The sequence below is a fragment of the Balaenoptera physalus genome, assembly GCF_965194825.1.
Source record: "Balaenoptera physalus genome assembly, chromosome: 9".
Taxonomy (NCBI): Eukaryota; Metazoa; Chordata; class Mammalia; order Artiodactyla; family Balaenopteridae; genus Balaenoptera; species Balaenoptera physalus.
Genome location: NC_138888.1, coordinates 18,398,939 through 18,411,566, shown reverse-complemented (window position 1 = coordinate 18,411,566; position 12,628 = coordinate 18,398,939). Strand labels below are relative to the sequence as shown.

Genomic DNA, 12,628 nt, shown 5'->3' with positions numbered 1-12,628 from the left:
ATAGGAATGGCCCATTAATGGAGGCAATTGGGGCTTGGGTGCTCAAAGCTACTCAGAAATAATTATTACAGGGTAAGTAAAAGTCCATTTTCACCTAATGAATCAATAATAACTAAATATGATTATGACTACATGAAAATTAATTGGGCAGGTAGTGCTTGCAGTAACATAATAAGAAATAAGTTATTGTATAGAACCTGCCAGTTTACCCTAAATTTTACCTTTTTCCTCATTTTGGTGACTATCTTTTTAAGTAACAATATATTTAACTTCAAAGAGAGAAATAATGTAATTTTTTTTTCTTCAACACATTCTTAACTCACTTGCTTTTCACAGGCACGCTGATGGGTCAGTTAAGTTCTGGGATGCTTCTGCGAGTAAGTATTCTGAATCGTGTTTGTTACATGCTCTACAATCATTGCTTTTATATAGCCTGTTTTGTAATGATTGCATAACCAACATTTAATTTGAAATTTAGAGACTGTAAATTTAATACCTGCTTTATCAAGTATATGAGTTTAGAATTTATAATAGATAAAGACATTTTAAGGATGTTAATTAGTAAGTCAAGAATAATTTTCAGCAGAAATACCCAAGTCCTTTCTTCATTATTTCTTCAAACCTTCTCTTCCTAACTCAGAGATAGGAAAAGCGGGAATATGTTTCAAATCAACAGAAATCTGAAAAATTTTAATGCCTGATTCTAAACTTACGTCACAAAAGTTTGTGTTGTCTTTGAGAAATATATATGGTCGCTACATTAGCAAAAAAGGAAAGAATGCTTTGAATGAATAATGTTTGCAATTAGAATTCAGTTAACTCAGGGTATATTATGTTTCATCATGTAGAAGTGTTAGATAATATTGGTACCTTTCAGAGAGAAAATATGTAGAAAATAAATCTGCAAAGCAAAATATGTGCCTTATTATTTTTATCATATTTATGCAATTTTTTTAACAAAATCTTTTTGTTACTCATTTTTTTTTCAGATAATTTAAATTCATCATAATGGTGATTTTTTTTTTTCTTTTTAATGAATACAATGAGTACACCTTTTTTGGTCAGTGAGTACAGTGAATGCATTATGTAAAAGAATAGTAGAGAAATGTAGACCTAGGAATAAAACTGTGGTTCAAAAAATATAGTTTATTTTCCTTACGTGGTATGACTGATTAAATATTACCTGATATTTATTCTTTTTATATTAAGATATCATATTTTATCTTTTTTTTTTTTTTAGTAAATCTACAAGTATTATATAAATTAAAGACGTCTAAAGTATTTGAAAAGTCAAGAAATAAAGATGACAAGCCAAACACAGACATTGTAGATGAAGATCCGTATGCCATTCAGATCATCTCCTGGTGTCCAGAAGGTCGAATGTTGTGCATAGCTGGAGTTTCAGCTCATGTCATTATTTATAGATTCAGCAAACAAGAAGTGATTACAGAAGTCATTCCGGTAGTAGTCTCTTAATTAGTTTCAATGTCAGATGTCTGACATCTTAAAATTTTAGAATTATTTAGGAGGTTCTTTGCAGTCAGTTTTAAAACACCTCAGTATTTACATTGCCATCTATCTTCTGTGACAAAAAGTCATATTTCTTTGTATATCTTCTTACTGAACATTTAAATCTTTAAATATATTCTGTTTCATTTAAGGAAAGCTAATGTAAGTATGAGCATACTCTAATTTAGTATTAACAGGAGTGCCATAAATTCTAAAATCATAATGCATGTGTGCGTGTACTTGCACACATACACACGATCATTTTTAGAAAGCTGAGTCAGGAACATTTTTTATCTTTGCGAAATCCTTACCTTTAGAAATCTCACTAAATTTTTCCTTTAATAATGTTCTTTCCACTGTAGTGTACGTGTGTATATGTATAAACTGTAATAAAATGAACAGTAATTATTAGGAGAGGGTAAACTTTTTACTTTTACAACAGATGCTTGAAGTTCGATTGTTATATGAGATAAGTGATGTGGAATCTCCAGAGGGTGAACAGGCACCACCTTTGCCGACACCAGTTGGGAGTGCCAATCCTCAGCCCGTTCCTCCTCAGTCTCATCCTTCTACCAGTAGCAGTTCATCTGATGGGCTTCGTGATAACGTCCCTTGTTTGAAGTAAGTTATCTAAAAATACAGGTGTTTTGGAAGTTATCTTTTAATTTAGATAAATTGTAAGCATTCGTAAAGTGAAGTAACATCTTCCTGTGATGGAGTAAAATGACATAACCACATCTCTTTTTGTGTTTCACCGTGGTTAATTCAACTCTTTTTTTCTGTGGCACCAAGAGGAATATGATTGCATTCCATGATTTTATCCTTAAAGTACTAAGATTTGATCTCTAAACATACTGGTCGGTGACCATGGATCTTTCCTCTATATAAAGCTTCATCTTCTAAATCCGTCATTGTTTTTTAGTCTGGATTTATATGTGGATCAAATGTATATTTAGGCTGCTTTCTTCCACTCTGAAAATTCTGTTTTTTCAGTCTTTAGAGATTCAGTTGTTGGGTAATCATTTTCTTGTCTTTTTCTGAATCTTCTCTAGCATCACAGTATCGTTATTTAAATGCCTTCATTGTGGAAATCCAGATTTGAATACATTTTGCTTTTTTACAGGAATAAATTGGACAAAGTTTATTTTTCCTTTTTTTCTGTCCAATTTATATTACTGAGTGTTTAAATTTTGTTAAGCATACGTGCCTTAAATATGGCACAGAAAGAAAAGAGGAAAGAGTTAAAATCATTGAAGGAGTTCATGAAGACTTATTAAAAGTATTACATTTACAGAGAAGTCGGTTAGGGCAGTGACGGAAAACTGGTCGTGGAAAACGTCGAGATTCAGTACAAGAGTGGGGGACAGAAGCCAGGCTGTAGTAGGTTCAAGCTGGGGCCGGTGGCGAGAAAGACAGTTTGCATTTGTTAACAGAACTGGGCTTTATACTGTTTTGGCTTTAGATCTGCTAGAATCTTTTATTGGTGAATGGTTCAGCAGTTCCTGTGGAGAATGTCTGTGTAATCAAAACTGCGTTCACCCCAGAGATAAGGCAGATTGGTTTATATGACAATCACTTGTGATATAAATCTATAGAAAAGTAGAGTTTGGTTTTTTTTAATCTTCTTTATATGTTTACATGAATTTGAGGTTGTGTGTTCTATGCCAGTGGTTCTCAAACGGGGATTATTTTGCTCCTCAGAGTGTGTTTGGCAATGTCTGGAGATACTATTTGTCACAACGGGAAGAAGGGGTGCTACTGGCATCTAGTGTGTAGAGGCCAGGGATGATGCAAAACATCCTATGGTGCACAAGACAGTGCCCGCGACAAAGAATGACCCGGTTCAGAATGTCAGTAACGCCAAGGATGAGAGACTGATCTGACCTAACAAATATAAGCATTGAGGTTAAGCACCTATCAGTACATTCTCAGAAAGGTCTCAAGTTTCTCCTCCCTCTCTCCCCCCTCCCCCTCCCCCTTCCCTTTCCCCTTCCCCTTCCTTTCTCTCTCAGGTATATATACACACACCTCCTTTCTGCTACAGTCTGGCATATGTTTAGATAGAATGAGACTTGGTAGTAAAAGAATTCTACATCTTTCCCTTTTGTTACTTACTCTGTACTACTTTACTTTAAACTTAAATTTGTAAAATTTTTGTTAATGCCATTTCTTCTGATTTTAATGTGTATTTCTCCTGCTTTTTGTCAATATAATTTTTATAAGCATATAAAGTACAATTTGTCTTTGAGGTTTATTTTGGTAACGTATTTCTGGTAACAAGTTTGAGATTTTTGTCTAAAATCCACACATTCACTAGTGACTTTTTAAAATCATAGGCAATTTGAGTTATATTTCTTTTTTTTAACCATTTTAATAGTTTTCAGGTTAATGCAGTTATTTATTAACTTCACATTGTTTTAGTCCACAATCTCAAAAGCCAATTTTTAAAAGTCAGAAATATAGCTAAATTGATGTGAAAATAACTAATACTTAGATTTTGTTTGTTTGTTTTTATACAAAATGTTTTTGTACATAATTGGGTTGGGGAGTTTTTTGGGTTTTTTTTCTATTGAAGTCTAGTTGATTTACAATGTGTTAATTTCTTATGTACGGCAAAATGATTCAGTTATACATACATATATATATATTCTTTTTTTAATGTGTTTTTCCATTATGGTTTATCATAGGATATTGAATATAGTTCCCTGTACTATACAGTAGGACCCTGTTGTTTATCCATTCTATATAGAAGAGCTTACATCTGCTAACCCCTGCCTCCCACTCCATCCCTCCCTGTACGTAATTGTTTTTCTGAAGAAACATTTTAAAAGCAGCTATTCAATTTACTTCTTTTACCAATAAAAGTTTGGTTTTATTTAAGTATTTTAGTTGTGCTTTTGCAGGGTATTAGTCCAAACCTACAAATTATTTTGAAACTGCAAAGCCTCCAAACATTATTTTGACATTTAAAATACATTTGTACAAATTACAGAGCTTTTTATAAACGTTCAACCCTTTATCTTTAAAAAGTAAACAAATTAATTTGTATATATTAAAAACATTAAAATGGTAACTTGCATATAACCGTTGTAGACATTAAACGTAACGCCCACCCAACCCCCATTTTGTATTTTTAAAATCTAACATATTTCATCATTTCTTGATTCAGTTTCTAATTTTTTACCAATTGGGGATTTTTCAGCAAGTTTGACTTATTTTTGCTTAAGAACTTTTTTGTTCCTTCATACTAAGTAAAATAAGAATTCCATGACTTCTGTGTGTCTTCATCACTTACATCTTAAATGTGCCTGTATATGCACTTCTAAAATTATCCCCGAAGGCCTGTTCCTGCTCTTGAGAATCTAATCTAATGTGCACATTAAATATGCCAGAGGGAGGGTAGACACTTCCTTGAACCTTATCTAATTTATACAGGGAGAAAATAGCACACTCAGACTCTACAGGCTGTGCTTATATCAACAGAGGCTGTCTCTGGTGGAGGTGAAATGCTACTCAGTCTTTATTTTTGTCTTTCAAGATGGATGGCTGTAGCCAAGCAGTGGGTGTTTCCCTGAGGGAAATCAGAACTTCTGCATCAGCCAGTGTACTGTTCTGAGTGTATTAACTTGAAGACTTTGCACAGGCAGATGTGACCGCAACTCAGTTTGTTTTAGGGGTACCCTCGGTGATTCACGTTTACTCTGAAATTTGGACAACATCCTGACCCTTTTCTTACCTAGAGTGAGTCTAGCAAGTAGGACAGCAAAAAGTCTGGTGTCATGGTGTTCTTCACTAGAAGCACCAAGTAAATGATCCAAAAGGTTCTCTGAGTTTAGTGTCAGGAGAATGAACATCAAATAGACTTCCTGCTGTCCTTCCCTTATACACTCACTCCAGAGCAGAAGCCCCAAGAATTGTTGGAGTAACCAGGCTTTATATATGTTTTGCAAGAACAATTACTGGAGAGAGTCTGTGCAATCAAAAATGTTCTCACTTTAAAGTAAAAGTAGATTTTTTTTTAATAGTAGAAGTAGTCACACACAAATAAATTGCTCACATTTTAAAATAATTTTATCTTCCAAAATCACTTGAAGTTTGCAAGTATGACAGGGTATTATATCTAAGTAACTTTATTCCTTAGAAAGTCTCACATTTATAAACCGCCCCCCTTCACTCCCTCTAACATGCTTATAACAAGTTTAACCAGTATAAGTTTTTTATGAACTCACTCAGTATAAGTGAGTATAACTGTTCGCTGAATACTTCACTTGAAGATCCTACCATCACCTCAAAGTTAACCACATCTTCCTCTAAAACTAGCTCTTCATCTTGACATCTTTTTTCTTTCTTTTTTTTCTTTTTTGGAACTTAGAATCACTGTCTTCTTTTTCTCCCCTCCTCTATCTCTAATCAGCCTCCAGCTCATTCATTCATTCAGTAAATATTGAGTACTGTCTCTGCCGGAGTATTAAAAGTAACTGCAAGGTGTCTACCTTAATGGAATTTACAAGCCCTTTTGAGACTTACTTCATGTGTTTGAAATCTACCTTATTATTTCACATCACAAGAATCACAGGAACTTCCACATGGGTCTCATTGTACTTTGTCTTGCATACCTCTACGGTTAATCTTTCCAAAATATTTCTTATAAATCTTCACTGGCTTTTAATTCTTTAATAATGAAAATATATTACTTTTGTATAATCTGACCATTGACAAAACTCTTTCATAGGCACTCACAGTGCTGTCAAAATGTGATTAGGTAATATTATTCCCACTTCTAGACAGGAAGACGACTAGTAAGTGGCAGAACCAAGACTCAAACTCTAGCTTTTTTGAGAGCCCTGAGTTCTTTCTACCAACATCAAACCTTTGCAGCTGGACCTTAAAGACCCTGTAAAGTCTGGCCCTGGCCTGTCTTGCTATAGTGATTTTTTTTTACTGTTACTACACACACCTTCCACTGTGGCCAAACTTAGACGCTTGTTAATTTTTGACTATGGGTTTTCCTACTTCTTTATCTTGTTGGCATATTTTTTGCAAAAGCAATTTTTTTAACACTATGCAGCGGTTATTAGGGGAAGAGTCTGTGCAATCAAAACTACTACCAACTCAAAGTCAAAAAAGATTTTTTTTTAATAGTAAAAGTGGTTATACAAACATAAATTGCTCACATTTTTTATACTTTTTCCTTAACTCCTTATGTTTTGGGCCAGTTTTCATTTAGTTATACCATACCTTTTTCAAGTTTTAAGCCTACTTTTCTAACTTGGATTTTTTTCTCTAACTTGATTTTTTTCCTCTTAATACCTAAGTGGCTGCTTCTCTTCATTCTTCTCCCCATCCTTCCCTGTTCTTCTTTCATCCCTCTCTACCCACTTCTCCCCTTCTCCCCTCCCTCCCCAGTTTATATGTGGAACTTACATATAATTTCTTATTTTTGTGATTTATCTAGGTGTTTCATCTCCAACTAGACTAAATGATTCTAGAGGACAGGATTCTGATTTTTACATTTTTTATATTTTACAATTTTATATATAAAGTTATTTTTTATATAGTTATTCATGCATGACTTTATAATTACATAGGCTAATAAGATAATTGAAGATGGGTTAACAGGTAACATGTTTTCCTTTCTTACAGAGTTAAAAATTCTCCACTTAAACAGTCTCCAGGTTATCAGACAGAATTAGTTATTCAGTTGGTATGGGTGAGTGGAGAACCACCACAACAAATAACCAGTCTGGCAGTTAACTCTTCCTATGGATTGTAAGTATAATTTCTGTGTTTCTCGGTCTCTTCATCGTATTCCATGCATTTTTATATTTTTAAAAAGAGAACGGATGATCTTTATTATAGTATCACTTAAAAAGATGTTGTGTAACTTAAATTTCAGACCAAACTCATTGTTTATTTGGAACATAGTGTTGTTTTGAATAATTTACTCTGGATATGCTTATACTGCTTCCTGATTTCAAGTTAAATACCTTACGGACCAGTGAATCTATCCTCTCCTGGATGTACTCTGAGACATAATTTCCTTGTAATGTTTGGTATAATGAAGGTCTAACAACATCAACCCAGAAGACTATGTTCTAAATTGATTCTATAAATGTTGAACCACAGCTGTATAATTTGTTCTTTCTCCTTCCATAGTTAACTTGTGTAAATTGTAAAGGCATAGTAATAGTTAAGTAAAGTATTCATCTATACTACAGCTGTGTTTTTATTTATCAATTCATGCCTTCAAGTATATAGTGTTAGTAGTACATAGTTTTTATTATAATAGGATAGATTGATTTATTTTTTTAATAAATAAATAAATTTATTTATTTATTTATTTATTTTTGGCTGTGTTGGGTCTTTTTTTTTTTTTAACATCTTTATTGGAGTATAAATGCTTTACAATGATGTGTAGTTTCTGCTGTATAACAAAGTGAATCAGCTGTACATATACATATATCCCCATTTCTCCTCCCTCTCGCGTCTCCCTCCCACCCTCCCTATCCCACCCCTCTAGGTGGTCACAAAGCACCGAGCTGATCTCCCTGTGCTATGCAACTGCTTCCCACTAGCTATCTCTTTTACATTTGGTAGTGTATATATGTCCATGCCACTCTCTCACTTTGTCCCAGCTTACCCTTCCCCCTCCCTGTGTCCTCAAGTCCATTCTCTACGTCTGCATCTTTATTCCTGTCCTGCCCCTAGGTTCTTCAGAACCATTCTTTTTCTTTTTTTTTTTTAGATTCCATATATACATGTTAGCCTACAGTATTCGTTTTTCTCTTGCTGACTTACTTCACTCTGTATGACAGACTCTAGGTCCATCCACCTCACTCCAAATAACTCAATTTCGTTTCTTTTTATGGCAGAGTAATATTCCATTGTATATACGTGCCACATCTTCTTTATCCATTCATCTGTCGATGGACACTTAGGTTGCCTCCATGTCCTGGCTGTTGTAAATAGTAAAAATTAACATTGTGGTATAAGATAAACCACATGCTAACTGTTCAGTCCAGAGCTATTTATTATGTGTAGGTCACTGTCTCCTTCCTTGATTCTAGCCCTAGGGACTCATTCATCTTTCTTCTTCCTCCTTATAGCTACTACCACCTACTCTATCTCTTGCAGTTGTGCACCCAACTAAGACTGGCTGTAGTCTGAGATAGTGTTCTCTAATGTCTTTTATTTGGGCCCCACAATGTACGAACACAAACGTTCCCCTTTTTAATATTTTACTGCCCACAGCTATAAGAGAAACAAACAGGGAATAAGAAAAGGAACCCATAGAAAGTTTCAAAGAAAGTTGCAAATCAGTTGATCACATGCCCCATTGGGCTCACAGTTGTGTTTTGTTTAGCCTTTTTTGTGTATTTTTAAAATTTGAACTAGTTGCCAACACTATTTAATGTGAAAATCCATATTTAGAGCTTTAATTGAAAAATTTGATTATCTGGCCCACGTCTCCATTCCTGGTCAGCAGTAGTCAGCAGGAACTGAGTTGAAGCTTCCCGTCTTTAGACGGGTTGTCCACTCTCCAGTTCACCACAGTCCTTAGTTGGCCTGTTTTACTTACTTATATAGCCCCTCTATATATTTTAGCTTTCAATTCCTGGCTTAAGGGATCTTAAAAGAATAAAATTCCTTTATTCATAGTTGGTTTGTACTTCCCGACTCACAGTTGAAAAGGTATTTGGAAGAGTCCAAAGGGAGGCCTCCAAGATTTATGCTTTCTACTTTTTATTTTTGTTGTTGTTGTTGTTAATTTTTATTTATTTATTTATTTATTTTATGGCTGTGGTGGGTCTTCGTTTCTGTGCGAGGGCTTTCTCTAGTTGCGGCAAGTGGGGGCCACTCTTCATCACGGTGCGCGGGCCTCTTATTATCGCGGCCTCTCTTGTTGCGGAGCACAGGCTCCAGACACACAGGCTCAGTAAGTGTGGCTCACGGGCCTAGTTGCTCCGCGGCATGTGGGATCTTCCCAGACCAGGGTTTGAACCCGTGTCCCCTGCATTGGCAGGCAGTTCTCAACCACTGCGCCACCAGGGAAGCCCTCTACTAATAGTGTTTTGTTTCAAAAGGAGTTTTCTTAAAGACCCATCATGATTTTTTAGCCCTGTAGACTGCAATACATTTCCTTGTAGCTGTTTATCTGTGCTAAAATATTTGCTCTTTCGCTGTTCCTAGGGTAGTTTTTGGCAATTGTAGTGGCATTGCAATGGTTGACTACCTCCAGAAAGCAGTACTCCTCAACCTGGGCACTATTGAATTATGCGGCTCCAGTGATCCTTATCGGAGAGAACCCCGATCTCCTCGTAAATCGCGACAACCTTCAGGAGGTAAGAAGAAAAAAGTCCTGAGCTTTAGGTTTTCCATAAATGCTGAGTCACTTCTGTGAATATAAGTCCTTCCATTAGGTAGATAGCTTGTCTGATTTCATCTGTTTGTATAAACTGTATCAGCCTTCTTTTTTGTTTTGTGTTGTTATTAGCTTATGCTTTTGTTTTTAATATTCTAGGATTTTATTTAACATTGGGAAAGAACCACAGTTTCAGACTTCTTTAGCTAAATTATAATGACAGGAAAATTCATCCCATTATTATAGAACAAAAGTTAATTTCACAGTTCTGTCCCTTTTATTGTTTAGTATTGTGAGACCAACAGTTTATTGTTTTGACTATTTAATTCAAAGGAATCATTTCCCATGTGAAAAAAAATGTAGATGCAAAAGTGAATTTGAACTCTATGAAATACAGCATTCTCTGATAGCTTTGATTCAGTGCAAGCCCAGATCCATTAAGAATTCTCTCCATACCATTCTTTTGTGTTTGCTAGGTAATTAGTCTTATTTTAAATGTTTTAATACTAATTCCTCACGGAACACATGTATAGTTAGCTGTTTATAATAGTACTCCTCACCTTTTTTTTCCCAAACCTCATGGCACAGACAGAAAATGGCATTGGATCTCTGGCATATAGGGATATATTAATGAGGCCTCTAGCAGTAACTGGCCTCTGGGCTCCAGACTCCCCAGGACCTGCCCAGCTGGACCAGGGATTGAGGGGAACTCCATTTGGGGCAGACTTAACCTAACCCATTTGCAGAATGCCATTGGGAAACTCTGATCTATACTTCCTAACTCAATCTCTCTGAATTAAAATTCTTTCTGAGATTCATCTCTCAGTTGCTTTCAGGACATTATTAGCTGATATTAAATACTTCTCATAATTCATGAGAGAAGAAAAGAAAAAGGTGATGGGATGTAGACCTTACTATCATTTTGGTGATAGTTGAATATTTTTTTGTTTTTGTTTGTGTGATCATTTTGTCATGTGTTATCTTCAGCAGAAATCATTGTCCCAACCATACCATTCTAGTATCTTTGTCTCCTTTTTTTTTTTCCTTCTGCTTTTCGTTGCTTCACTAAGGTATGCTGATTGTGACTTCTTGCATGTGCGGCGTTTCTAGCTTATATTCTGAATCTGTGAAAAAACTCCGTTCTTCTTTTTTATGTAAGTTATTTATTCCATGTTGGTAAAGTCATGACAGTGTATTTTGTCTGTAAAATTGTTTTTTCTCATTTATTTTTAAAAGAGCCTATTGAAGCATGCTATATCGAAAATAATATACTCACTATTTAAACTCATCTCATAATATGTATATGAAAACAGCTATTGAAATGTTTGTGTCGCAATCCAGTTTCTTTATAAAGCAAAGGAACTAACATTTAGAGTCAGAAAGTTAAACATTGTCTTGATAGAGGAGTAGTAAAAGTTTTATTACTCCTGAAATTAATTAATTTCTTTTCTTGTTAGTACCTCATCATAGTTTACATAAAATTACTAGAAATTAAATACCTAAATTCATCCAAGGATAGAGACCAGTTCTACTGTGTGATTTTAAATTTTTTTTCTTGAATTCCATTGCATGCTACTTTATCCTGTAGTAAACCTTACAATATTATTCATATTATTATTTGCTTCATTTTGTATTGAAGAGTTACATGTTTAGGCACAAGAGAACTACTTGAGTTTTCATCAGTTTAAGATATTTACTTATTGTTGTTATGCCCGCTTGAACAATATTTAGGATTATGTTTTAAATAAAAATTAAAAGAACATTTTAAAGCATACTTTAACATTTTAAGAATATTTGTGCCTTCTAAAATACATTATTTATATTTCAAATAAAATCTAATGTAGAATAATTGGTACTAAAATTCTTTAATTGCATTGATACGAAAATGATATTTTTGCTAAAGTGTATATTTTATAATATGTTCTTGAAGTGTAGACCAAGTACCATGAAATTGTCCTTCTATCTTTTGTAATAGATCAGTATGAATGGAGAGATTTTTTTTTTTTGCTACTAATAGGTGCTAATATATTTTCGTAAAGAATAAGATGGCACTCAAATTATTTTATAAGGTAAAACGTTACTGTTTAAGTTTAAATGTTTTATAGCTGTATAAAATATCTATAGTATTTTCATAATAAAAATTATGAAACTGTCACAGGGACAGGTAGTGATAAAGTATTTCAACTACCTATATATATATCTGCTGATAGTCTTAATTCTGTTAAAAGTGAAACGTGATAATATACCTCTTGTTTTGCTGGCCACTTTTTTCACTCAGTGAAGGACACAATAAGGAAATTTCTATTCTGAATATAATATCTAATTAATGATGTGAAAGTAATAGACACATGAGAAAAAGTGCTTACTTAGGCTTGGAAATAGATAAATATAGAATTTAATAAAGAAGGAAATTAGATGCACAAAGCTGTATCTAGACTTTAGGGAAGATATTTTCAAAAGTTATAGAGAGGAGGCTCTAAAAATGAAGTTTTGGACTCTACAATTGCAGTTACTGTCAAGTCATCAATATTTTCGATAAGACAGTAAAAGAGAAATAGCCCAGTAGTACTAGTTGAAATTTCTGTCTTTGTGTTTCTTATAAGAAATGAAAGAGACTATATAAGAAATAAGGGATACAGTCAAGGATGGATAAAAATGTTGCATAGATCAATAAGTACTGTGTGGAATTAAGGCTGAATTCCCCAAAATGAGAAATATAGCAAAATGTTTGGTTACAGTGAAAACATAGTTAAGGAA

General features: G+C 34.1%; 1 protein-coding gene across 8 annotated transcripts in view; it reads left to right on the top strand.

The window, feature by feature from the left end:
- The window catches only part of STXBP5 (syntaxin binding protein 5), a gene marked incomplete at its 5' end in the record, with an annotated part of 166,216 nt that overhangs the window by 95,389 nt on the left and 58,199 nt on the right, over positions 1-12,628 (top strand). For 5 of the 8 annotated variants that reach the window (XM_082474483.1, XM_082474480.1, XM_082474479.1 and 2 more), the window contains 7 exons: positions 5-72; positions 337-377; positions 1,241-1,461; positions 1,952-2,130; positions 7,153-7,278; positions 9,700-9,851; positions 10,942-11,025. In XM_082474483.1, the coding sequence (XP_082330609.1) occupies positions 5-72; positions 337-377; positions 1,241-1,461; positions 1,952-2,130; positions 7,153-7,278; positions 9,700-9,851; positions 10,942-11,025 (871 nt within the window). The remainder of the gene's footprint in view (positions 1-4; positions 73-336; positions 378-1,240; positions 1,462-1,951; positions 2,131-7,152; positions 7,279-9,699; positions 9,852-10,941; positions 11,026-12,628) is intronic. The other 3 variants (XM_082474485.1, XM_082474484.1, XM_082474482.1) reach the window with 1 other exon arrangement.